We start from the raw sequence: 27,912 nt of genomic DNA, 5'->3' as shown, positions 1-27,912 counted from the left end.
TGGTAAATATTCTTCGCCAATCCTCTAGCACCATCTCCACATCCAAAGAGGACAAAAGATGGTGGTCAGGCCTTCTGTTATCTCCATCCTACCTTCCCTTCACAACCAAGGAGATGTCCCACCTGGAAACATTGACTTGTCATCTCAGTGTGATGCCAATCGACTTAAAGGCTATATTTATTACACCCAAGCTGCCAACTCCTCCCTTCGCTACAGCAATTTATCTGAAAAGCAAAAAAAACCTACAGATTCTGGAAATCTGATATAAAGGCAGAAGATACTGTAAATACTCAATAGTTCAGGCAGTAACTGTGAAGAGAGAAACCAATTTATGATCTTTCAACATTAACTTTATCCTCTTGTTCTGCAAGGACAGATGCAAAATAGTCATTCAGTACCTCAGTTATGCCATCTGCTTCCCCACAACAACTTCCATTCTGTCTTCAGTTGGCTGACCATCCCTTTAACTGTACATTTGCACCACTGAGCTACTGTGCAAAATTGGAAAGTCACATTTTATTTCCTCTGGATATAACCTGATTATTTGAATAACTTTTCCAACAAAAATTACTACATTAACATAACTAAGATCACCAAAGCCCAAAAATGCACCACCAATGGCTTTAGCATTACGATTATGATTTATAATGTTAGTGGAAGAATAAGTAAACTAAATTTATGCTTTAATATTTGATTTATCTTCAGGGGTTGGTTTGCGAGAGCCTCAGGATAAAGTAAACATGCACTGTCAACTGCAGGATCTATGATTTCTAATCATATGGGTAAAGTAGTACCTAAACCATTCTTTAATCAAGATTAGCTTAATGCTTAATTAGTGCCCAATGGCACAATCGTTGAGGAACTCAAACTTCCGAACGAGCATTGGAAATTACCTACCAAAATTACTTAAGAGTTCGTTGTTCTGACATGTTATAGGTGTCTAGCAATGAAAATCAACAGGGAAATACCCAAGAGGGATATCAGTTTTGAAGATCAAAGCTACGTCTTGATTTAGCTTACATGAAAGACTCTTGTATTACCTTTATATATGATTTTCCATTATCCTTCAGCATAGCGGCTCTCCAAGTCAACAAGCGAGCACTCTCTAGTGCCAGACCCATGTCAGCTAATTTGAACTGTAAACAAAACAAAATACAAGTCATCATCATCATCAATTATTCCAAGATAATCCTTTTTAAATCAAATATTTTGAAGTTGTCGTTCAGCAATAGTGTGCTAGATTTTACACGACAGCACTGGGCTCAAGCCTGGAATTTCAGTTATGAATTATTCAAGCAAATTACAAGTTATTTCCCAAAAGATCAATGGGTCACAGTTAGTCGGAGGGAATTCTGACTACAGCATTAAGAAACAATGTACAGCGGAGAGTTGCCATTTGGTCTACTGCTTCTGTGCTAGTTCTTTGGTGCAGCTATCTAATTATCTCAGTAAGCTGCTCTTTCCCCAAAGCCAAATAATACTTGTAGCTTTGAGTATTTATTCCCTTTTGAAAGATAGTACTGTATCTACTTTCCACCTTTCCTTCAGAGAACATGTTGCAAGTCATAAATGGCTAAAAAAACATGTTTCTGTGTGTTACTTGTCTTGAACACAGTTTCTCATTTTTTAAACAAAACCATTGAGAGTATGGAACATCAAATTTCCTCACGATCTCTACTGGTCTGAGGAAAGCAGCCCCAGTTTTTTTTCCCCATCTTTCTACAACATAATTTCATCCCTCCTGCTGCTATACTTTCCCGCACCTTCCCCAAAACCTAGACATCCTTCCTAATGTGTGGCCCCCAAAATTGAACACAATTGTCCAACTATTTTGGCCATTTAAAAATTCAGCATAATTTCTCTGTTTTTTAAACATTACCCACACTAATTAAATCTAAGCTTGTTTGTCTTGTAGTGACTCACCGCACCGGCATCGAACCGGCTCCCGACATCGCGACGTCGTCGGAGGCCCCGATCCAAGATGGCGCGGGGCCCTCCTTCTTCCCCAGCGTTGGGCTGGGAAAGCCCGCGTGCGGGAAGGTCAGGTGACATGCGCGTGATGTCAGCGCGGGAACTGTAGCGCGGGAATTGCTCAGCTATTAAAGGCGCACCGCGCCCCGGTCAGCATTCGACCTTCGATTTCGAAACCAGCAACTCTGTGCCTTCTTTTGGTAGTGTGTAGCTAGCAGCTACAGTCTCTCAAGAAGCTTTCTCAATATGTCCTAATATCTTCAAAGACTTGGGTACAAAGACCTCCAAGTTTTCAGGTTCTTGTGTCCTTTTAAAAACTATACCATTCAATTTATTTTGCCTCTCCTCATACTCCCTACAAAAATATATCGCTTCACATTTCTCTGGATTATATTATATCGGTAATGTTTCAACCGAATGCACCATTCCAACGTCCTTCTGAAGTATGTTATTACTTCCTTCATATTATTTTTATTTGTATCATTTGAAAACCTTGATATTGTAGAGTTGGTTGGCCATTGCTTGGACAGCAATGCAATCTAAGCATCGCCATTGTTTTGAAGAAGACATACCAAACCGGACAAGTAATAAAAATATAAATGCTTTAGATTTTTTACAGTACTACTAGAGAATTTAAAGTAAATTCTACATGTAAACCTCTTGCAGGGTTCACTGATCATCCCATTTTGAAAACTTTCTGAAAATTTCTGACAGAAAGGGAGACAGACGTCTCCATTTCTCCAAATTGCTGTTTTCACAAAATTTTGCCTCAAGAAACTCAACATCATCCAGGACAACACAGCCAGCTTGATTGGCAAGCCATCAATCACTCCACTACTGGCACATGGTGGAAGCACTGAATACCTTCTACAAAATGCACTGCAGTTACTCCCCAAGGCTCCCAAACCTGCAACCTCTAATACCAAGAAAAACAAGGACAGCAGGTATCATTGACAGAAATATTAAAACAGAAAGTGGGGATGATACATATCAGATCCATCAGCACCTATAAAGATAGAAGATATGCTAGCTATTGGTCAGAACTGGAGAGTGAGGAATAAGTGAGGGTGACTGAACAGCAAGTAAAAGAAAACCATTAAAGCCATAATTATTGTGACCACAGTTGAAGACAGTTACAAGCAAATATCCAACCTCTTAAATGAGGGTTAGGATTAGGCATAATTTTAAGGTGATTGGAGGAAGGTAATAGGGGGATGTCAGAGGTAAATTTTTTTACACAGAGAGTGGTGGGTGCGTGGAATGCACTGCCGGCAGAGGTGGTGGAGGCAGATATATTAGAGACTTCTAAGAGACTCTTAAATAGACACATGAATAATAGAAAAATGGAGGGCTATGTGGGAGGGAAGGGTTAGATAGATCTTAGAGCAGGATAAAATGTCAGCACAACATTGCGGGCCGAAGGGCCTGTACTGTTCTGTAATGTTCTATGTTCTATATGAAACAGCACCAGAAGCAGGATCCCCTCCACATTGCACACTATCCTGACTTGGAATTATATCACCAGTCCTTCATTGTCATTATGCCCAGTCCTGGAACTGCCTATCCAACAGCACTGTGGGGGCATCTTCACCATAAGGACTGCACTGGTTCAAGAAAGTCACTCACCACCACCTCCTCAAGGGCAATTAGGGATAGGCAATAAAAGCTGGCTTTGTCAGCAAAGCCCAGATGCCAAAAATTAATTTAAAACAATTGGAAACCTGTATATCAATCCAATAGAATAACCATTCCCTACATGCCCTTGTTACCTTTCTCCCCCAAGTCGCCCATATTTAACTTCTGTGTTAATGTTATCACCTTGAGTGAATATCTGTAGTGTATAGAACACTTAATTATCTGCAGAAATTGCATTCACACAATTTATACAATTGCTGCAGTGATATCTGCAGGAACTCCTACCTTTGGTATAACAAACAAGTGAGTGACCTTCCTTGGGAGAAGTGGTGCTGACTTTACCTGTATGGCCTGGAGTTTGGAAATAGGTGAGCCAAATGCCATCCTTTTCTCAGCGTAGTCCACAGCACAGTCCAGAGCTGCTTGTGCAATTCCAAGAGCCTGGGAGGCAATACCAATCCGGCCTGCATCCAGCGTTTGCTGAAAGACAAATAGTAAAAACATCAAAGCTAGAAACATTGTTGTCCATTTCTGCACCAAGAAGAGATGCTGGACTGGATCATACTTATCTTTAGCCAGCAGGTCTACAGAGAACCATTCTCTATTTATCATTCACAGTTAGTACATCTCTAAGTTATACTTCTATATATTGAAGTGTAGAAATCAGAGGTGAATTGAAGGTCAGAGGCCAATGCATCCCATCTCCTTCTCCATTGCTGGACTCACCACTGATCACAAACACACTGAGCTGAGGGGCCAGATGCCCTTCACTTTATGTCAATGATGGCTGGCATAAGAAACATTGGTGGTGCCTCAGGATCTGGCATCTGAGGATGTGTCACCTCTCATGCCCACTCTGATTCACAAGACAACTCTCGGGTCTGAAGGATCAGCTCAGCTGGTCCACTGTATCTGTAACAGGGCTAGTGTGGTGGGCAGGCTTTGCAGGGTGAGGTTCAGGCTCTGCACAAAAGCCGAGATGATCCAACCCATTATGGAATGTCCTGACAATTTGAAAAAGCGCCACTTTCTCCTAATTGAAGGCATGCAAGTTTTCCATACCCTTTGAGGTTACATTCACACACCTGAACAAATTAAATAACTACTTTTGCCATTCCACAATCAGAAGATGAAATAAGACAGAGTCATGAGCAAAGGCTTATCTGAGCGACATATTAGAAATGGTTCAATAATATGGAAATGGCTCAGTGCTTGCAAACCGAAGCCACAACATTAGTTGCTAACTTTGAGGCAGAATATTCACATAAACCAGCATAAATGAAAAGTCACACTGTAGACAATAGCTACATTAATTATCTGAAAAAGTACTTCTGTTCTTCCATGTTCTTTTCCCCAGACACCTATTAAAATATTGACCTCATGCTTGGATATGGTTCCATGACAGTGATCTTCTAGTAAATCATTTAGATAGCTGTTATTGAGAAGTGAGGACTATTAGTGAGTCTCAATAGGTTGTCTGACTCCAGGAAAGAGCATCAAAAATAATATGATAAAATCCTCTGGGACCATTTATGAAGCTGTACCTGCATATAGACATAATTCAGCAGGTCGCAGAGAATTTGGAACAGAAAATATAGGTATTTAAAAATAATCCAAAAGACGTTTATCAAATCTGTACCTATAAGTATTTGACAGCACCTGTAACCTTCAGAGCATCAAAGGTAAATAAAAATAGCAGTCATTTCAAGCTCTTGTTTTGGCCTGTAAACTAACATTTACAAACATGTTTAAATTTGCAAGCCTCCCTCCCTAAACACTAATTAAACATGGGTTGGCCCCAGCCTGGGCTTACTTACAGGAATTAAACTATGTAGCAGTAAAAGGCTTGGCCAAATCCATTCAGCAATTGAAAACACACAGGTCCATTAAATAGGATAATACTCCTGTTGTTACAACATCCAATTTATTATAAGCAAGACTACACAAGATTCTATCTTCTGAGCCCCAATTACATGTAGCAATTTGTTGCAGGACATTTATCAAAACAGGAATGAAATAAAACAGGAAGTAATTTATTTAATACTGAAGTCTACAATATTCACTTATTATGCAGGTCATCTCCTAGCCAGGATTTCTGGATCTAGTTGGCAGAAGTACCTGAAAACAGTCAAAAGCTCAGCTGCAATAATACATAGCACGCAAATTTTGTAAATTAAGTCCTTTTTACTGTGCACAGTTGATTGCAATTTTACGTTTGCCTACTCATTAGTGTAATTTTATTTAAAGACCAGTACACCAAATACTGGAATGGGCTACTTTTTTTTACATATGCCTCAACTCTTAAAACGTTCACATTATGAAATGTTTTATTACATTTCTGAATATATAATCTTTGAGGAAAAAAATGAGCCAATTTAGAACAAATTAAACATAAAATACTTAGGCTTCAAAATTCACTTCCACAGCTTGTATTTGTTATGGAAACTGGATTAGTTCTAATATAGCATCTGATGCACTAATGGGCACATTTGTGGTACGTGCCACACTGGGCCCATATTAGTGAGGGTGTTAGGGCACGTATGGCTAACACAGAGAAACCAAATCATAATGCTGATGACTTTGCAACATTGATTTGGTGCCACCACTGCCATTTTGGAGCTTAATACTTCAGCTAAAACTTTCTTTTAACCTTGCACAGCTGAATATGTAAGCAACACAAAGCCAATTTACACAGATTATTAAGCCCTTGCTGGTTAATTTTTTAACATATTTCAACTGATTCTTGCTATGATTCTACAACTGTTTTGTGTTTTCTAGAGGGAGTTGTGTACCAGGCGGTGAAGAACTCTGCTCTGACTTCAAAGCTTTTATACAAACCAGATGAATCTAGACTTGGTTGAATTGGTAGTCATTTCCCTTGAGCACTGAGCCACAAAAGCAAGCAGACATCCAAAGTAGGACAAGCTTCTAAGAGGAGATGGGGCAGAAAAGCTCTCAGCAGGGGGTCTTATTTATTCAAGGTGTTCAGACAGCAGTTCTCCTACCTGAACCTCAGTGAAGAAATGCAGTTGATGTCCGTGCTTGAGTAATACACCCTCACTGAAATTGTCACTTACTGCAGCCACATGTGCAATCTCAAAACAAGGCGAGGATGACATTGCCAGTAGCTGTTAATGTGCCTGTGACCACAAACTTTTGGGTCCTTTGAAACTGGAGTCGGGGACATTTGTAACATCTTACCTTATGCCTTCCAATGTTGTGGAAGGGAGATAAGTGACATTCTCTATCCAGAGACTGCGCTTCATTTTCTTCTGTCAGAAAGCAGCAGATGGAGCAGCCACATGGCTTTGTGAGGATTGACTGCTTCCCCATAGTGCAGGTGCCAATTAGTGCGTTCATGTCACTTGCAGGCACCACATGCCAACTCTTGAGATGTACCACAACTTAAATAGACTCCAATTCCCTCACGTCCATCTGCTGGATGACTGTACACAGCGCATCATGCACATCAATGCCCAGCACCCCAACAACAGTCATGATGCCTTGGTTCTGCAGCAGTCCACTTCAGTGACCACAAGCTGATGATTATCTACTGGGCAACAAGGGCAATTCATTAATAAGCACACCCTAGGACTCTGGTACACAATCTATTTGAGGCATTACACCATGAAAGCTATATTGTCAGATAAAATTTAAAAGGGCATGCCACTAGCATGCTAAAACAATGCCTTCACTGCCTTGACTACTTTGGAGGAGCCAGCGGATTTGCAGTTGATTGAAACTAAAACCAGACTTAATTGAACATTCCCTAGACAGCAGATATTATAATGCTCCTCTGGGTTGCTTTCCAACTGAGGTAAGTCCCATTACTCACTTACTCCCTCTACTTTGCTCCCCAATCTGCCCAGGACCCAAACCCTCCCTCCAAATAGCCCAGGACCCAGTCACCCAATCAGCCCTGGCTTTGATCATGACCTCCCAATCTCTTGATTTTCCCAGGCCTCAACTTCCTGATTCCATGTTCTCCCTGTCTCCAAGATCACCTACAACCACATTCTAAATGCCCCGGTCCTGCTTCAGCCCATTTGTTACCTCCTGACTTGACTCTTTCATGCTCTCCTGCCTGATCCCCCTTCTTTCAACTTTCCTGGGCCTGAGCTTTTCATGATCTGTACCAGTGATTTGGCTGAGAGGACAAAATCTCATATTTCCAGGTTTGCTGATGATATTCAATTAGGTGGGTTGCAAGTATAGAGGAAGGTGTAAAGAGGCTTCAGGGCAATATCAACAGCTGAGTGAATGGGTGAGAACAAGGCAGAGGGAATATAATGTGGAAAAGTGAGGTCGTGCACACAGAAAAATAGAATATTTGTGAAACAGTGAGAGATTGGGTAGTGTTGATGCTCAAAGGGACCTTGGTGTGCTTATATAAAAGTCATTGAAGGCTTACATACAACAATGATTCACTAGACTTTCCAGGGATGGTGGGCTTGGCACGTGAGAGATTGAGTAGACTAGGCCTGTACTTTCTAGAGTTTAGAAGAAGAAGAGGACATCTCATTAAAACCTACAAAATTCTCAAAGGGCTTAACAGGCTGGATGCAAGGGGAGGAGTAAAGGTGGGTGTTTCACCTGACTGAGTCTAGGGCCATGGGCACAATTTAAGAATAAGGGGAAGGCCATTTAGGACTTAGATGAGAAGAATTTTCTTTGCTCAGAGGATGGTGAACCTTTGAAATTCTCTACTTGGTGCAGGTGTGGAAGTTCAGTGACTGTGTTCATTCAAAACAGAAATCAATAGATTTCTGTTATCCATGCCATGATTGTTCTCCCAATCTCTTTGTATTACATGTACAAACATTGATGTTATATATTAATCTGTATTAATTTGAAAACTAATAAAAAGATTGAAACAGAATAGATTTCTGGGCAAGAAATTTAAGGGAATTGAGGGTTACGGAGATAGTGCTGGAGAATGATGCTGAGGTAGAAGATCAGGAGAATGATGCTGAGGTAGAAGATCAGCCATGATCTTGATGATGATGGAACAGGCTCAAAGGGCCAGAGGGCCTACTCTTGCTCCTTCTTTTTACGTTCTTATCTGCTTGTGTTATGCACTTATGATCTGTCAACTCTCGTCAGAACCCTTACCTGAATTGAGTTTTTTGCCCTTCACTCTTTGCATCCAAACTATATCAGTTCCCTACCTGGTAACATGCAATTTTAAAATTCACAACCATGCTTTCATATTTCTACTAAACTTCCCCGTTTCCCACCTCCTCCAGCCCTAGAACCCTCCAAGAATGGCAGACCTCCGATCCCAACCTCTAATGCATACCTAATTTCCTTTAATCCACTATTTATGGTCAACCTCCATTAAGAAACTCCTAAGCTCTAGAATTAATTGCCTAACCTCCCCAGCTCTCTACTTACCTCCCCACTATTTTTAAAACCAACCAGGCTTTTGGTATGGTGTCAACATTTTATTCTATCACCTTCCAAAACTGATGAAGAATATACAAGAACATAACGAGTAAACTAAAGTACAAAATAAGGGTTCACTAAACATTAACTAGGCATTCAGCAGATAAATGCATAATGCTGCTGGAAGGTTGCAGACCTGAACTGATCAAGGGTTGGTGGGTGCTGACCAATACAGAAGGAGTAAGTGATGAGTCTTGCTTAGATGGGCCTCAAAAAAAACATGAACTTGTATCAGAAACAGGGCATGTTATCAAAGAACAGCACACACTTGTTGGGGCTACACAGTGATGCAGCTAGCAGAGCTGGAGCCTCACAGCTCGAGTGACCCAAGTTCAATACTGACCTTGGGAACTGCACGTGTGGAGTTTGTACATTGTCCTTGTGACTGCAGGGGTTTCCCCTGAGTGCTCTGGTTTCCTTCCATATCTAAAAGATGGTAGATTAAATTGCCCCAAATGTGTGATAGAATCTGGGGGAAGGTGATGGAAGTGTGGGCAGAATAAAATGAGGTTAGTGTATGGTTAGCATAAGTGTGTGCTTGATGGCTGCTGTGGATTTGGTGGGCTGGAGGGCCTGTTTCTACAATGGCTTTGCAAAGAAAATTATCCTAACTTGCTTCAGAGTGGCACAGACCTAGGTTTTGTGTTAAAAGTAATGGTGGGACTAACAGCATTCAATGTTAGTATGGAAACTTAAGAAGCTAAACATGGAAATATGAAAACTGCAGTCCAACTACCCCGCTCCTTTATTGTTTCCATTATAACAGTACCTTGCTGATAGACTGGCATTAAATATCATGGGAACATGAAGTGCCTGTACTTTCCAGCTAGTGTGCCAGTAAAAGTTAGGGCTGGTGCATTCAGCGGTTCTGAATGTTTAAATGGTTGATTAGTGCATTATTCACTGTAAACAAGTTTGCTTGCACTGAAAATTTAATTTTCATTCTTGGAGATTCATTTGTACTGATTTAAACCAATGTCGATATTTTTTTTAAATGCTGCCTGTTGGTTTGAGTAATTCCAGCATTTTCTGTTTTTATTTCAGGACTTGCAGATCACGCATTTTAAGTAATGTTAATGAGTCCCAGCTGATAAAAGTTTGCACAATTGCCCTTTAAAACACACAATGCAAACTAAAAAAAATAGGCTGTCCCTGGGTAACAAACAGATTCTATTTTTAGCAGACATCCATGAATAGGTTTTATCTACAAGTCAGAAAATACACAAAAATTAGTTGATACGGTAACCATGCCTCCATAGTATTGTAATGAATGGCATCAAAAACACACAAAAGACTGATAAGGAAGAACAACTACTAAAAGTGGAGAGAGGAAATTAATTCTGCCATTTGTAGGAACTAACATACGTTCGTACATCAGACTTTTGAATTTCATATATAGGAGTGTCCATTATTCAGGCATTCATAACCCAGTAACCCAGCCTGTAACAAGATTTCCGCATTCATTTTGGAACTACTCTGTGCAGGAACATAGAAATAAACAGGTTCTGCTTCAGAGAAAAAGACACTCTACATTGAGGGTGTGGTGATACTCTGCCAGAGGAAAGTCAGTTATCTGTACCAAAGGTTACTATAATAGTACAAAAATGCAGGATAAGGGTTGATGGTTCAGAATCTTCTGAATAGTTCCCTTTGAAAAAAAGAGAACTAAAAATAGTTTCTGTAGCTCTTTACTGCTAAACTCTTTTTTTCCCCTTCTAGCCCTGTAGTCACATATAGAGTTGAATAGCATGAGCAAAGTATTAAAGTAAACTAGCACCATTTTCAACCACAAACAATGAGCCCACTTTGTGAGAACCCAGGGCAGCTGCTACAGACAGATCCCCCTCCCCCTCCCCCAAACACCTTGAGCACACAAATTCCGCTTTGTGCTTTCTTTTTTATTCTCTTTGTGTCAGTACTGGTGCTTGGAAATTGAAGCATCTATTGTTAACATCAAGATTCCCAGATGATGCGTACCACAGACGGATGCAGAATAAACCTCACTCTGCTTTATTCCCCCAGATGTTTTCTTTTTTGCTTTTCCAACACAGCCATTTTAGGTCTGTCTGTCTGGCTGCTATACAGTTAGGTCAGTATTACCCCATACACAGCCGGTTTGCAAAAGAACATGAAAAAGAATAGAAGTACTTCCATATAATCATTATCTCAGTACCTCCTTCATTAACTCTAAGATCCTGGAAAACAGTTATACGTTAGTTAGAGATCCGACTGTCAACAACCTTAGGGACAGGCTCTAGGTCAGCAGAAAGGAGAGAAGCAGCTCCAGCCTGCCTCCACGTCCTCCTTGGCAGCAAAATTTCACTACCGGTTTGATGAGCTGGAATGACAAACAGTGCCAGTCTTTTCAACATCAACAGTTTTCATTTATCTGGTACCTTTAATGTAATAAAACAGCCCTGGGCACTTCACACAAACATTATCAAAGAAAATTTGACGCTGAGCCGTATTAGGAGTTATTAGAACAGATCATCAAAAAGTTGGTGAGATAGATTTTGAGGAGCATCTTAAAAGAGGAAAGCAAGGAAAAGAAAGATATTCACAACAGCTGAGACCTAAAAGACTACACAGTTAATGATGTACTTCCATACAGTCATTATCTCAGTATCTCCTTTATTAACTCTCTAAGATTCTGGAAAATAGTTAGACAGAGAATCCAAAAGGTTTCTATAGCTATATTAAGAGCAAAAGGATAGCCAGGAACAAAATTGGTCCTCTTGAAGATCAGCGTGGTCATCTATGCATGGAGCCGAAAGAGATGGTGGGGAGATTTTAAATGGATTTTTTGCATCTGTGTTTACTCGGGAGACAGACACAGAGTCCAGAGAACTGAGGAAAAAGAGTAGTGAGGTCACGGACTGTATCCAGATTACGGAAGAAGGGGTGCTTGCTGTCTTGAGGTGAATGAGGGTGGATAAATCCCCAGGGCCTGATAAGGTGTCCCCTTGGACCTTGTGGGAGGCTAGTGCAGAAATTGCAGGGGCCCTGGCAGAAATATTTAAAATGTCCTTGCCACGGGTGAGGTGCTGGACGACGGGAGGATAGCTAATGTTCTTCCGTTGTTTACGGAAGGCTCTAAGAATAAGCCAGGAAATTACAGGCCGGTGAGCCTGACATAAGTCGTGGGTAAATTATTGGAAGGTATTCTGAGGGACAGGATATATATAAATATTTGGATAGACAGGGCCTGATTAGGGATAGTCAACATGGCTTTGTGCATGGCAGGTCATGTCTAACCAATCTAATAGAGTTTTTCTAGGATGCTACCAGGAAGGTTGATGAAGGGAAGGCGGTGGACATTGTCAAACACCTTGCTAAAGTCCATGTAGACAAAGTCCCACATGGGAGGCTGCTCCAGAAGGTTAAGTCACTTGGCATTCAGGATGAAGTAGTCAACTGGATTCAACGTTGGTTTCACAGGAGAAGCCAGAGAGTGGTAGTAGATAGTTGTTTCTCTGATTGCAGGCCTGTGACTAGTGGTGTGCCGCAGGGATCAGTGCTGGGTCCGTTGTTGTTTATCATCTATATTAATTATATAAATGATAATATGGAAAACTGGATCAGCAAATTTGTGGATGACACCAAGATTGGGGGCGTAGTGGACAGCGAGGAAGGTTATCAAAGCTTACAAAGTGATCTGGACCAGCTGGGAAAATGGGCTGAAAAATGGCAGATGGAATTTAATGCAGACAAGTGTGAGGTGATGCACTTTGGGAGGACAAACCAGGGTAAGACTTACACAGTGAATGGTAGGGCACTGAGGTGTGTGCTAGAACAAAGGGACCTGGGAAGACACATAATTCCTTGAAAGTGGCGTTGCAGGTAGATAGGGTCGTAAAGAGAGCTTTTGGCACATTACAGGAGTTGGGATGTTATGTTGAAGTTGTATAAGACAAAATTGTGAGGCCAAATTTAGAGTATAGTGTGCAGTTCTGGTCACCTACCTACAGGAAAGATATCAATAAGCTTGAAAGAGTGTAGAGCAAATTTATACATATGTTGCCGGGACTTGAAGACCTGAGTTACAGGTACAGGGATAGCCTGAATAGGTTAGGACTTTATTCCCTGGAGCGCAGGAGAATGAGGGGAGATCTTATAGAAGTATACAAAATTATGAATATAGATAGGGTGAATGCATGCAGGCTTTCTCCCCTCAGGTTGGGTGAGACTAGAACTAGAGGTTATAGGTTTAGGATGAAAGGTGAAATATTTAAGGGGAATCTGAAGGGGAACTACTTCATTCATAGGGTGGTGCGAGTGTGGAACGAGCTGCCAGCAGAAGTGGTGGATGAGGGTTCAATTGTAACATTTAAGAGAAGTTTGGATAGGTATATTAACGAGAGGTATGGGGGGCTATGGTCCAGGTCCTGGTAGAAGGGAGTAGGCAGAAATCCAGGCTGGCATGGACTAAATGGGCCAAAGGGCCTGTTTCTGTGCTGTAGTGCTCTACGACTCTATTAGTTAGACAACTCAAAGTTGCCTTGCAAGGGTGGTTAAGAAGGTGTATGGTGTGCTGGCCTTCATTATCCAGGGGATTCAGTTCAAGAGCCACGAGGTAATGTTGCAGCTCTATAAAACCCTGGTTAGACCACACTTAGATTATTCAGTTCTGGTCGCCTCATAATAGGAAGGATGTGGAAGCTTATGAGGGTGCAGAGATTTACCAGGATGCTGCCTGGATTAGAGAACATGTTTTATGAGGAAAGGTTGAGCAAGCCAGGGCTTTTCTCTTTGGAGCAACGGAGGATGAGAGGTGACTTGATAGAGGTGTATAAGATTATGACAGACATAGATAGCGTGGACAGCTAGCACCTTTTCCCCAGGGTGGCAATGGCCAATACCAGAGGACATCTGTTTAAGGTGAATGGAGGAAAGTTTAGGGGAGATGTCAGAGGTAGGTTTTTTTTACACAGAGTGTGGTGGGTGCCTGGAATGCACTGCCGGGGGTGGTGGTAGAGGTTGATACAATAGGAACATTTAAAAGACTCTTAGATAGGCACATGGATGTAAGAAATATGGAGGGTTACGGGCAGTGTAGGTGGGAAGGGTTGGATTAATTGTGGAGTAGATTTATATAGGCCAGCACAACATCGTGGGCCGAAGGACCCGTACTGTGCTGTATTGTTCTATGTTCTATTTAAATAACAAAGCTATGTTATGAATGAAAGAGTTTACATTGCCAGCCACCATCTCTAACTGTTGCTTCCTTTAAAAGAAAGTACCTGGAACTTTCTATATTATACTGTTGTAAGACACGATACAATGCTTCAGGGAAGACAACATTAAAGCAAGAATTGTTGTCCAAGGATTAATAATACAGACATACATGTTACAGTCACTGCTATAGGAAATTCAGAAGAAAAGCCTTTAGCCAAAAAGTGGTGGACTGTTTAACTCGCTAATGCAGGGAGTGTTGAAGCTAATGAGTGTTGGAGCTAATATAGTGCTGGAAGGTTGTTATTCTGGCTGGAAGTCTGTGACCAGTGGTGTTCTGCAGGGATCAGTACTGAGACCTCTGTTGTTTGTGAAATATATATATATATATATATGTATGTATGTATGTATGTATGTATATAAATCACTTGGACAAAAATGTAGATGGGTTGGTTAGCAAATTTGCCGACAATACAAAAATTAATGCAGACGGTGAAGAAGGCCTTCAAAGTATACAGCAGGATATAGATCAGTTACAGATACGAGTGGAGAAATGGCAGATGGAGTTTAATCCGGGCAATTGTGAGGTGTTGCACTTCAGGAGATCAAATGTTAAGGGGAAAGTATACAGTTAATGGCAGGACCCATAACAGCATTGATGTACAGAGGGATCTTGGGGTCTAAGTCCATACCTTCCTGATAGTGGCAACACAAGTAGATAGAGTGGTAAAGAATGTGTATGGCATGCTGGCCTTCATCACTAGGGGCATAGAATATAAGAGTTGGGAAGTCACACTGCAGTCGTACAAAACTTTGGTTAGGCCAGACTTGGAGTACCATGTGCAGTTCTGGTCGCCCCATTACAGGATGGATGTGGAGGCTTTGAAGAGGGTTCAGAAGAGGCTTACCAGGAAGCTGCCTGGATTGGAGGGTATGAGCTATATGGAGAGGTTGGATAAATTTGGATTGTTTTCTCTGGAGTGTCAGAGGCTGAGGGGAGACCCGATAGAAGTTTATAAAATTATGAGAGGCATAGAGAGGGTAAACAACCAGAATCTTTCTCCCCAGGGTAGAAATGTCAAATATTAGAGGGGAAACTTCAAAGGGGATGTGCAGACCAAGATCTTTTTTTTTTACACAGTGAGTGATAGGTGCTTGGAACGTGCTGCCAGAGTGATAATGGAAGCAGATACAATAGTGACTTCCATTAGGATTTTAGATAGGCAATGAGTATGCAGGGAATGGAAGGATATGGATCACGTGCAGGCAGAATGGATTAGTTTAACTTAGTATCATGCTCAGTACAGACATCATGTGCCAAATGGCCTGTTCCTGTGCTGTACTGTTCTATGTTCTAATAGATGCACATAAGGGAGACTTAAGAGAGGCCAAGAAACAGGAGTAGACCATCTGCCCTGTTGAGCCTACTTCACCATTCATTAACGTCATGGGTGATCTTCCACCTCAGCACCATTTTCAAGCACTATCCCCATAACAAAAACAGAAAATGCTAGAAACACTCAGCAGGTCAGGCAGCATCTGTGGGAAGAGAAACAGAGTTAACGCGTCAGGTCAGAGACCCTTCATCAGAACTGGGGAGGAAACAAAAGAAGCTTGTAAAGCTGCGGGGAGTGAGGAGAGGGGAGTGTGTCTGATAGGATAAAACTGGGGTGATCATGGGGATAAGCTGTAAACAAGGTTATCTGGTCTGTGAGTGAATGGGAGCAGTTAGAAGGTGAGAACATAGACAAAAGAATCTAAACAAAAGAATGTGGTTGTTGGGAAATGCAGAGCAGGAGGACAAGCCCAGTAGGACCAGTTGAGCATGTCCTCCACTACCAGACAGAGAATAAAAAAGGAGAACAAGAACAAGCTGAGCTAATATTCCAGGTGGATGACTGATGCAGACCAAGAAATCACGTTACCTGAAGCTGAATTCTACATCTGAAATGGCCTGACAAGCCATTCTGTGGTACTTACTACTATGTTCAAACAAACCACATGGCATTGAACAAACCACCAGTTTCATACATGGCAATATCCTTCCCAATCCTGTTGATCTGGCAAGGTCTTCCTCACAAACAACTGGGGGCTGGTACGTACATTGGGAGAGCAATCCCATAGACCAGTCAAACAACAGCCTGACATGGGCATACTCACAAAATCATACCCTACAGACAATGTGCCAGACTACTCCATCACATTCCCTTGGTGTGTCCTATTCTACCAAAAATGTTGACACAGTGGGATACAGATGGGAAAGTGTAGATTGAGAGTCCTCATATTTAACTCTAGATCCCATGTGTCTCATACCATCAGGTCAAAGATGGGTGAGGAAATCTGTTGATTACCACCTGCTGTTCTCCCTCACTTGATGAATCACTGCTCCTCCATATTGAACATTTGGAAGAACCAATGAATGGTCGACTTCAACAACACCCATCACCAAGGATGGCTTGGTAGCACCACTGACACAGGTGGCCGAGTCTGGAATGACGTAGCTGTCAGAAGAGATCTGAGGCAAGTAGTGAGTGAAAGGAAGACCAACTCAACCTTGCTCTCACCGATCTACCTATGGCAGATGCATCTGTTGATGGTAACATTGATAGAAGTGACAACGTACAGTCCTTGTGGAGATAAAGTCCCAGCTTCATCGTTGTGTGGCATTACAAGTGAGCTAAATAGTATAGAGTCAAACTCTGGAACTCAAAATTGGCCAAGGCTGAGGCTCTGTGGACTGTCAGCAGCAACAGACGTGTACACCAGCATAATCTGTAATGTCAGAGCCTGCAATACCCCTCACTCCACCATTATCAACAAACCAGGGGATTAATACTGGTTCATTCAGGAGTGCTGTAGGGCATATAGGTGCAGTACCAGACATACCCAAAAATTATGAGGCAGCAGTCAGGTGAAGCTAAAACACAGAATCAAAAACTTACTAAACAGCAAAGACACCATGTTATATACAAAGCGAAACAATCACACAACCAATAGATTGGACTGAAGAACTGCTATCCTACCACATCTAATCATAAATGGTGGTGGACAATTAAACAGCGAAGAGGAGGACGTGGCTCCAAGAACATCCCCTTCCTTAACAAATGGCAGAGTCCTGTATGCGAATGCTAAAGACAAGGCTGAAACGTTCACAACCATGATCAGCCAGAAATGCCAAATAGACAGTCTATCTTGGCTTCCTCCTCCGGTCCCCACAGTCACAGAAGCCAATCATCAACCAACTCAATTCACTGCACATGATATTACAAAACAGCTGAGGGCACAGGATTCAGCTAAAGCTATGGGACCAGAAAACATCCCAGCTGTTGTACCGAATTCCGGTGCTCCAGAACTAGATATGCTTCTAGCTAAGCTGCTGAAGTACAATAAGAACACTGACATTCACCTGACAATGTGGAAAATTGCCCAGGTATGTAGGGCAAATCCAAACAGACTAATTAATGCCCTATCAATCAACTCTTAATCATCAGTAAACTGATGAAAAGTGCCCATGTGCTGTCAAGCAGGATTACTCAGCAGAACTCCAGGATTGATAAGTATTCAAAGATTACTTCCACTTCTACATCCACTGAAAGAACATCAGTTTCTTTTAAATACAGATCTAAAGTCTAGAATTAGCTTGATTTTTGATTTGATGGATGTCACAATTATAATCAGTGCTGGTATTTGTTTTACAGATTTCTTAGACCAGAATTCACTTAGAAATTCTCTTTCATTTGTTAAAAACCTTCATAACCACTGTTAACTCAGAGGAAAAATAAACAAAATATCCTATTGATTCCCCCTCAAGCACAGAATGAGTTGGTAGAGCACCCATACAAGATGAAAAGAGATCTTGAGGGTTCTGACAGCCTGACAGTCTTTTAGAAGTATACAGGAAACATTAAAATACCAACAGGAAAAACAAGCTACAGAAAACCCTGCAGGATATTTATGAAATATTCAATTTTAAGCCCAAAAGGGAATGGGGATGAATAAGGAACTTCAAAACCAAATCAGTTTTAATGAATAGTATTGCTTGTGATCATGAGAACAAATCAAAAGCATCAACAAAATATGACACCTGATTGACTGCCCTTGACCTCCTAATCTTCCATGCTAACAAGTCGCATATCTTGTTATCTTAACTCATTTAATTAAAAATAACAGGACATATGGCAGTCATCCTTTCAAAAAGCTTGAATAGTTGCTCCATTCTACAAGATATATGTCTTATGGAATTGTGATTGATCCTTTATCTTTTTGTATTCCTTTTTCACAAAATGTGGCTTCCCTTCTACTGATGGAGCCCTCGCTCACATTTCCTCCATTTCTCAGACCTCTGCTCTCGCTCCTCCTTCCCCCAAACAGAGATAGAAATCCTCTAAAAAAAATCCAGTTTCAGATAACCCTTACCTCTTGTGTTCCCCTCTCTCTCCTTCTGATCCACTTTCAGTGCTCCTATTTTTGTTCCCATTCCCATACCCCACCCCCCCTCCATTGCCCAATTTCATGCCCCCTCCCGGTTCCATACGTCACCCAACATATCCCTTCCACCATCTGGTTCCATCTGCCTTTCATGGCTTCCTTCATGGTTTCCATTATCACCTTCCTTACTCATCAGATACAGGTAGCCTTTATGTTCCAGTTTGTCACCCTCCAGCAGCTGTCTCCACAACCACCCCCCTCAACCTGGCTCCAAATTGCCCTTCTATTCACTTGTCTGCTTCCACCTATCATCCACCTGCCTGTGTCTCCCAACTCCACTCATTCTCCCACCGGCTCCAGCTGCCCATCATCCTTCATCCCTCCTTGGTCCACCAATCACCTACAGGCTGCTGTCACACCACATCCCTGCTCCTCTACACTGGCCATCTTCCCTCTCCAGTCTCAGTCCTGATACAGGGTCTTGTCACAAAACATCAACAATTCCTTCCCCCCACAGATGCTGCTCAACCTACTGAGTTCCTCCAGCAGTTTGTTTTATGTTCCAGATATTAACCTGTCATTCAATCATGTCAATTTGATGCTACACAATGACTACATACAGATGTTTCAAAGTGAATGTGTTGTGTAAAGCTGCTTCAAGATTTTTCAATTTAAGAACATATTACATAAATGCAATGTTTTACAAGTCCACTAAAAGTCAGATCTCCCATTAATCCATCAGTTTATGCTCTAGCTTCCAAAGTGGCCAGGTCCATTTTGTCATATTTTGAATATTAATTTTCTTATATTTTCCCATTTACACCAAGTTTACCCAACTACTCCAACACCGCCATTCTCATTTCTTTTCAATGGGTGTCCATGCTTTTTTATTATTTGAAAATTTCAAATCAAGTGATGCTATCAAATTAATTATTTTTCATTTTTCTCATGAAGTTGCATAGATTTCACTGGAAGAAGGCTCTTATCCCTTGCAGCAGCACAATTTTTATTCTCTTGAACCTCCAGCCATTTAGTTTATTGTCTGTGGCAGAAACAGAGACACCTAGGTTGAAGGTGGCAGAGCAGAATGAGAAAGTGATCAAAAAAGTATTCAGATTCATAGGCTTCATAAATATAGAGGCATGGAGTACAAAGCAAGGAAGTTATGGAGATACTTCATATAACACTTGGTGAGCCACAATTGGAATATATGTCCAATTATGTTTTAAAAAATATGTGAAGGTCTTGTAGAAAATACAGAAAATATTTACTAAAACATTCATGTTTGAGAGACTTGTATCATGGGAAAGGATGGAGAATCTGGGACTGTTCTCATAACAGACATAGTTGCGAGGAAATATGGGCTGTGAGGTGTGTGATTTAGGCTGAACTGATAAAGGGAAACCATTTCCATTGGTGGAAGAATCATAGGACACGTGAGGTTCTTCATGTCCATGGGTTGTGGGTTGGGAGCAAGACTAACTGCATTGCTCTTGGAGGAGGCTGACATTCCTTGAAGAAGCAAATTACTACAATTATATAATGTTTTGCTGAGACAACACCTGAAGTAGTGTATGCAATTTTGGTCTCCTTATCTAAAAATGGATATACTTGTTATAGAGGGAGTGCAGCGAAGATTCACTATACTGGTTCCAGGGATGGCAGCTCTGTCATATGAGGAGAGATTAAGTCGACTGTCTCCCTGATTTAGAAGAATGAGAGGACACCTCATTGGAAAACATAATATCTTTCGATGACATGACAGTGTTTCTAGTAGTTCAGGAGTCATGAACTGAGAGTCACAGTCTCAAAATAAGAGGCAGGCCATTTAGGACTGAAATGAGCAGAACTTTCTTGACAGAAAGGGTGGTGAATCTTTGGAATTCCTTACTCCATGGGGCAATAGAGGTTCAGTCAATGGTTTTACTCAAAACTGAGATTAATAGATTAATAAATACTTAGAGGAATCAAGACATATGGGAATACGACAGGAAAATGGTGTTGAGATGGATGATCATGATTTTCCTGAATGTTAGAGCAGGCTCAAGGGGCTCAATGGCCTATGTTCCTTTTACTTTTGTTCTGATGTAAATAGCTTCCTTTTGTAATGTTAGCATTCCATTTTGTGATTTAAAGAATTTTAAAAATGAGGTATTGGTGGATCAGGAGCTATTAAGCAGAGGTGATACTTGAATAAAAAGAAAAAAAAGGTAAGATCTAAAAGTGTAACAATTCGCTGCTTGTGGAGGAAGAGGAATAGGGGTAATGACCCACACAGCCATTTATCTGCAATGTACATTGCAGGAATTTAGTAGAGGGCTCTGGGGTATTGTGTGACATACACTGTAGATACTGAATAAGCTTCAGGCCATAGAACATGGTAACATGAGATCTGGGATCCAGAAAAGGGCAGCTCCATGGTTCCAAAACAATATCATTGATCCCAAGATATTTTAAGTAAAGTCTCATGAAGAAAATATTTATTAAAAATTCTAAAAAGTGCCGTGAATTAATATACTAACAGTAGCTATAAACAAATGACACCCATTAAAGGAGAGCTCCTTGGAGCTGAACAACTATCCAAAATTATTTTAGTCTCAAATGTTTTTCCTCTGCCATCCCCCCTCATTTTGTTATCTCCAATTGATGTTTCTGAAGCAAAATAAATTGCAGGAACCCTATGCAAATTGACTGATGGATTAGACATGGAAAGGCTCAGGATTTGTACCTTGGCACATATTCTCTTCATTTTCTTATACTTTGTAAATCTATTCATACAAACATCACCTAATGTTCCAGTTAGATCTGGATGCACTAAGCTATAAAATCCAACATCCAAGTAAAAAGCTGGTGGGACTCAATTCCTAACTGATGGTTAACTGCAGCTGGAACTCATTACATTGTACTCGAAAACATGCTAGGAACACTGCTTTCTGGGCTCTAACTGTCCGTACAATTATGATCAATGTCATTTAAAATTGAAAAGCCCTTGTATCATATTTTATGTTAGCTCATTCATGTTCACAAATGAGTAAGCACCTTAACTAAAGTACTCTGAGTAAAATATGGAAGGACTACTGCAACAGAAGGACGGAGAATCCTCAGATAAGATCAGCTAGAGTAAAATAACGTAGTTACTTTACTCTTTCAATCCCACAGATTACTGCTTCTGAAACAAAAAGCAAAAATGCTGGAGGAACTCAGTTGGTCAGGCAACATCTGTGGAGATGAAGGGCCTTGACCCGAAATGTTGACTGTCCATTTCCCTCCACAGATGATACCTGACCAACTGAGTTCCTTCAGCCTTTTGTGTTTTGGTCTGGATTCCAGCACCTTCAGTCCCTCATGTCTCAATTTTACTGCTTCTGAAAAGTATGTTAATGTGCACAATGGCTTTTAATGGAGCTTTGAATTACTTTTTAAATTTTTAACAACTGATTATCTCTGGATCAGTTAGTAACATTATAAGCCAAACTCCTGAATGTTTCATAACCTTAGCCAATCCCACAACTTGTGCTCCTTCATATCTGTGCTCTTGCACATCACCAGCGGCAGCTGTGCCTTTAGCTGCCAAGCCCTTAAACTCTGGAACCCACTCTCTAAATTTCTCTACCTCTACACATCTTTTCCCATTTTTAGAATGCTCCTTAAATCCTACTTCTTTCACCAAGGTTTTTGTCATCTGTCTTCCTATATCCTTTTGCCCATTAGTTGCAGATTTTATTTGACAGATCAACTATTCATATTTAAATTATTATTACTGTTAATTTCCAAAAATGATCTTGAAAATTAATGAAGGTGCACAAACTACATGTACAGAGAAGGACTTGATAGAAGCTAAAAAGGCAATATCATTAAGTGTTAAAATTATACTTAAAAATGCAAAGTTTGACATTTGAAACAAAAAAAAACAGTGCACAGATCTGTGAGCAACCTACCGAACCATGCACTTCACTTTTTTCTTTGCACTGCTTACTGATCTGCTCTGCACTTCCAGCAGTTTCTGTTTTGGTTCTGCATTAGACCATGATACAAAGTATCACAGCACTGCTTCAGTTTTGTAAAGAAAACATCCACCATTTCTTGCAGCCACATAGCCTCAAGGAATTACAGGTGCTTTTAAGTATTACTTACACCACTGGCCTATTGGTGTGTACAGCCAATAAACAACAAAGGTAGTGCTAGATGTATGCAAAATAATATTTACATTTTCAACTAGCTGATGAGCATTAAGCCAACGTAAGGTTTGAAAGTTGGTGTAAATATGAATTTTGACTCCAGGATTATGCAATAAGTAGTTTTATATATAAAACACCATTAACTTAAAGACATTTTGTAAATGAGATAAAAATGGAAATGTGCATCTCTGTAACCATTGGATTACAAATTAAAATCTAATATAAAAGGCAGACAGATTTGCATTTCATGAACACCTTTTAGATCTCCTTCAGGACATCTCAAGACAGCTTAGAGCAAACAGTACCGTGAAGTAAGGCACTATTGTAATTTTGAAATTATGACTGCCAATTTGCTCACAGCAAAGTTCTATTATCAGCAATGTTATAACATACAGGTTTATTTAAGAATAACATCCATTGAGAGGTAAATATTGTCCAAGTTTCTGGGACAACTGCCCTGCTCAAGTATCACGAGATCTCATTCAAACATCTTAGACTCGTCAGCGCCTCGGTTAACAATGAACCTGAAGGACAGCATCTCCAACCTGGCAGTATTCTTAGTGCTACCAGTGTGAGCCTAGATTTTTCTGCTCCAGTGTCTGGAACGACACTTGAACACACAACTTTTTGTAGGGGAAAGAATGCTACCACTGAGTCAAAGCTGATGTGTTATGTTGCAGATAGTTTTGTTTATGTGGCACTACCAACGTTATAACATTTGATAAATATCAATTTGGAACCGAACATCTCTGCAACAAAAATAGTCCCTGAATTAGATACAATATTTCATAGAAAGAGAAAGACTTGCAAAACATACAATAAAGCTCTATGCATTATGTATTACACTTTAAATTGGAAAAAAAATCCAAGGAAAGGGAAGATAAAGAAAGGCAAGGAATTTATCTCTCTAGAAATCTTTGAAGAGAAGGTGTTAATAGATAATGTACTTTGATTTTCCATTGTAGAGCAAGAACAAGTCTAAACATAGAGTTTGCATTGGAGAAATGAGTGACGTCGGATCAGAAAATAGCAAAAATATAAAATGAATAATGACCATGTCAGATCAGAAATTCTAAATCTTGGCCTATACCTCAGCAGGCATCTAAAATAAATTCTTAATTCATGTAAGAAACAAACTTAATGTGAACTAATTCAGTTCCTCTAGCAAGCTTACGTTACTAAGAATGCTATTAAAAATATGTGTAGTAATAAAAATAAATCTACAGAACCAATTTAGTATTTAGACCAGTGTACTGAAACTACAAAAGGTTGAAAAAGCAGCACAGGGACATGCTAGACTGAACACTTAATCTTTCTAACATGACAATGAATTGCCTTGAATTATGATCCAGAGATTACAGATACATTTATTCAGTAGCTACATGCAAAATCCAGCCAGCTAGTACTTTGTTTATGGTCCCTGGCTCCAAGTCAAATTCTTGCACCAAGGAGAGATCTCTGTGAATGCATGTTTAAACTGGTTATACTTCATGTAGGGACCAACCCAAGCAGTTCAAGAATGCCTTTAGGCAGAGAAATTGAAAAACAATTTGTAGCACAGTAAAATAAGAAGTACAAACATAGCTTTCATGAAGCAAAAATTATTTTTAAATCGCCACCTTTATAAACAAGCTACACCATTATAGTTTTATAGAGTACAATATTATCAGAACAACCTCATCACAAAGCTGCACACTTACACCTTGGCCTCTATTTGGTGGGTAAATCAAGATAGGCCTACTTAAGATTTGCTGAAATAAAGAAAATAATTTCAAAATTGAGGAAGTTTTGATTTTTAACAGGAAACCTGAAAGTTCCAAAGAATTGAACATCTTGATATTATTAATAAATGTCAACTTTTTCCTGAAATCCATTCTCTTATTCTGGTCCTAATGAAGACTGTGACCTATTGGTGAGGGCATGGTGGCACATGTGCTTGTTGCTCTCAGATGCGAATTATCCAGCAGTGCTTGATTGAAGGATTCCAACAATAGGACAACCACAGAATCTAATCGCGACAACAACTGGCAATCGTGTACATGCACTTCAAGTAGTAAAGCAAGGAGGGCATTTACACGGCCCTATATAGTAGTATTTTAAAATAGTAGGAATAGGACTAATCAGACTGCTCTAACTAGCTCCATTATTTAAATAAATCATGCTTGGTATACAGTTTTTCACAATTCCATCTGTTGATAAAATGATAAATTCAGTTCTGAAATTCTCAACTGAAAAAAAAACTTCAACAGCTTCTGGGCAAGTTGAACAGCCTAATTTTATGGTTATGTACCCAATGTTCTTAATTTCTGGCAGAGGAAACGGTTTCTCTCTAACTAGCCTATCAAATCCTATAATACAAAGGCTTTCAACATTTCCTCATTTGCACATGCTAAAATATTTCAAATGGAGGAGCAAACTGCTTTGGAAATGAATAACAAGAACAGAAAATACTTGAACTGCTCAGCAGCTCAAGTAACATCCGTGGGGAGAGAAGCAGAGACAATGTTGCAGGTCAAGGACTTTTCATCAGAACTGGCAAAGTAAGAAAGCAAGTGTGATTTAAGTTGTTTATGATGTAGTGGTGGAGAGAACTCCGAAATGTCTATTTACCACAGTGTAAACTTGTCAAATTACCAACTCCATTTCAGAAGTATCTGAACAATATGATGCATTAGAATTGATGACAGTCATTGTGCATTGATCATCTGACTTGTTATCACTGAAAATACAGCATTTTTCTGTTCCTGCTCACACAACAATTCACATTACAGGTCCTTCCCAGGTTACGAACACCTAACTTAGGTACAGACCATACACACGAGCGAGCATTTGGGAGACTGGCGGGATGAATTTGCCAACTGCTGCGGAGCTGCAGGCATCTTCTGTCGTGTGGGAACTTGCTCGGCTTGTGGCAATATCTGAATGGTTGAGTTAAATACCCTGGTTTAACTACACATTGTCCTTGGTTGGCCTATGTTTTTATTTAAATATGCTACCGGGCAGCCACATTTCCAACGTGAACTGTTCGGGTTACCTAGGGAGGATCTGTACACTGTTTAGAAGTTCACAGCATTCATTACTGATGTGAAATTCTGAAGCAAGTTCAGAATGTCATGCTGTGGCATTCCATACTTAATTCAGTATAAATTATACACATAGATATTCAAATAGTAAAAGCTCATACCATGGCTATTTTGAATCCAAGTCCTGGTTCACCCAATATGTTGTCCCGAGGAAGTCTGCAGTCTTCAAAAATTAGGTTTCCAGTGGAAGATGCTCTAATTCCCAATTTATCTTCTTTCTTTCCCAAGGATAGCCCTGGTGTAGGCATCGGAACCAAGAAAGCACTTATTCCCTGTAAATGCATTGCAAGCAAAACACTTTAGGTACAATGACATAGAAAAACTGAATATGTGATATTTGTTTTTCTTTTCTTTTTCAGTCTTTTTATTAATTTTCAAGTTGGTACAAAATAATATATATAACATTAGTAATTAACATATGGTGCAAAGAGATCAGGATAGCAATCATAACAGTTAATGTATATAATCACAAGTAAAAAAAAGTAATCTAGACCTCCCGTTCTCTTATTAAGTGAACAAATACAAAAGGAAGGATTGAAAGGAAATGAAATTTAATTATATGAAAGAAGAACCACCAAATCAAAACAAATATTGATAATAAACCAAAAAAAAACAAAAACTTCATAACAAAAACTGGACTGATACTTCTTCAATTAAAAAGAAAAAAAAACATTACTATGTCGTCAACTCCGCTCCTCTGCATTCAAGGGTTATTGAAAGGGATCAGAAAAAGGTCAGCTTATATCATATGGAAATATTGAAATGATATTTGTTTTTAGGTGGTTTCATTTCTATATTATAATATTGCTATTCTCACTTATGACTTCTTCCCCATTAATGCCAATTTCCTCTGGCACCATAAGCATCATGAAATACTTTTAATCTAATTGCTCTCTTGACCAAACTGGATATTTATTCAGTTTATGTGGAATGCCACCACCTTCACGTTTATGTATCAGTTTCTCACAGGCAGGATCAGAGCTCAAGTATTCCTGATGCATAGACTAATAACTATAATCATATTTAACAAACTGCAAGACTATTGATAGGGATAGATCTACAATGTCAATCTACAGTGAATGACAGGGCCCCAGGGAGTGTTGCAGAACAGAGAGACCTTGCGGAACAAATACCAAGTTCCCTGAAAGTAGCGACACAAGTGGACAAGGTGGTGAAGAGGGCATATGGCATGCTTTCCTTCATCATTCAGAGCACTGAGTACAAGAGTTGCGATGCCATTTGACACCTGTACAAGATGTTGGTGAGACCACACCTGGAATATTGAGTGCATTTCTGGTCACTATACTATAGGAAGGATGTGATTAAGCGCGAGAGGGAGAGAGAAGGAGAGAAGAAGAGTAGAAGAGATTTACAGGGATGTTGCTGGGACTGGAGAGCTTAGGTTATGAGAAGTGACTGAATAGGCTGGGTCTGTTTTCCCTGGAACAAAGGAAGCTGAGGGGAGACCTTATAGAGATTTATAAAATCATGAGGGGCATAGACAAGGTGAATGGTCACAGTCTTTTTCCCAGGATTGGGGAGTCTAAAACTGGAGGGCGTAGGTTTAAGAAGAGGTGAAAGATTTAAAGGGGCTCTGAGGGGCAAGTTTTTTTTTAAACACAGAGGGTGGTGGGTATATGGAATGAGATGCCAAACGAAGTGTTAGAGGTGGGTTCAATTACAACATTTAAGAGACATTTGGACAGGTACACAGATAGGAAATGTTTAAAGAGGGATATGGGCCAAATGCAGGCAAATGGGACTAGCTCAGGAAGGCACCTTGATCGCCATGGACTAGCTGGTCTGAAGGGCCTGTTTCTGTGCTGTATAACTCAATGAATTTATGTCCAGTGGATGTGATGATGTGCCAACAATGAAAAGAAAAAATATTAATAAATGGGAACTATGGACACAACTGAAAAGTAACAGCAAAGACTTTTTAAAAATAACAAACACAATCAGGTATTTACAGACAGCACAAAATAGTGATGAAAATAAGT

General features: G+C 40.1%; 1 protein-coding gene across 1 annotated transcript in view; it reads right to left on the bottom strand.

The window, feature by feature from the left end:
* The window catches only part of acads (acyl-CoA dehydrogenase short chain), a 101,838-nt gene that overhangs the window by 35,913 nt on the left and 38,013 nt on the right, over positions 1-27,912 (bottom strand). The window contains exons 6-8 of the mRNA XM_052032048.1: positions 26,014-26,184; positions 3,949-4,086; positions 1,041-1,136 (exon numbers count right to left, since the gene is read on the bottom strand). Coding sequence (XP_051888008.1) covers positions 1,041-1,136; positions 3,949-4,086; positions 26,014-26,184 — 405 coding nt within the window. The remainder of the gene's footprint in view (positions 1-1,040; positions 1,137-3,948; positions 4,087-26,013; positions 26,185-27,912) is intronic.

Source organism: Pristis pectinata, chromosome 17 (genome assembly GCF_009764475.1).
Source record: "Pristis pectinata isolate sPriPec2 chromosome 17, sPriPec2.1.pri, whole genome shotgun sequence".
NCBI lineage: Eukaryota > Metazoa > Chordata > Chondrichthyes > Rhinopristiformes > Pristidae > Pristis > Pristis pectinata.
Note: the sequence above shows the minus strand (reverse complement) of the source record. Positions and strands in the feature narration are given on the sequence as shown.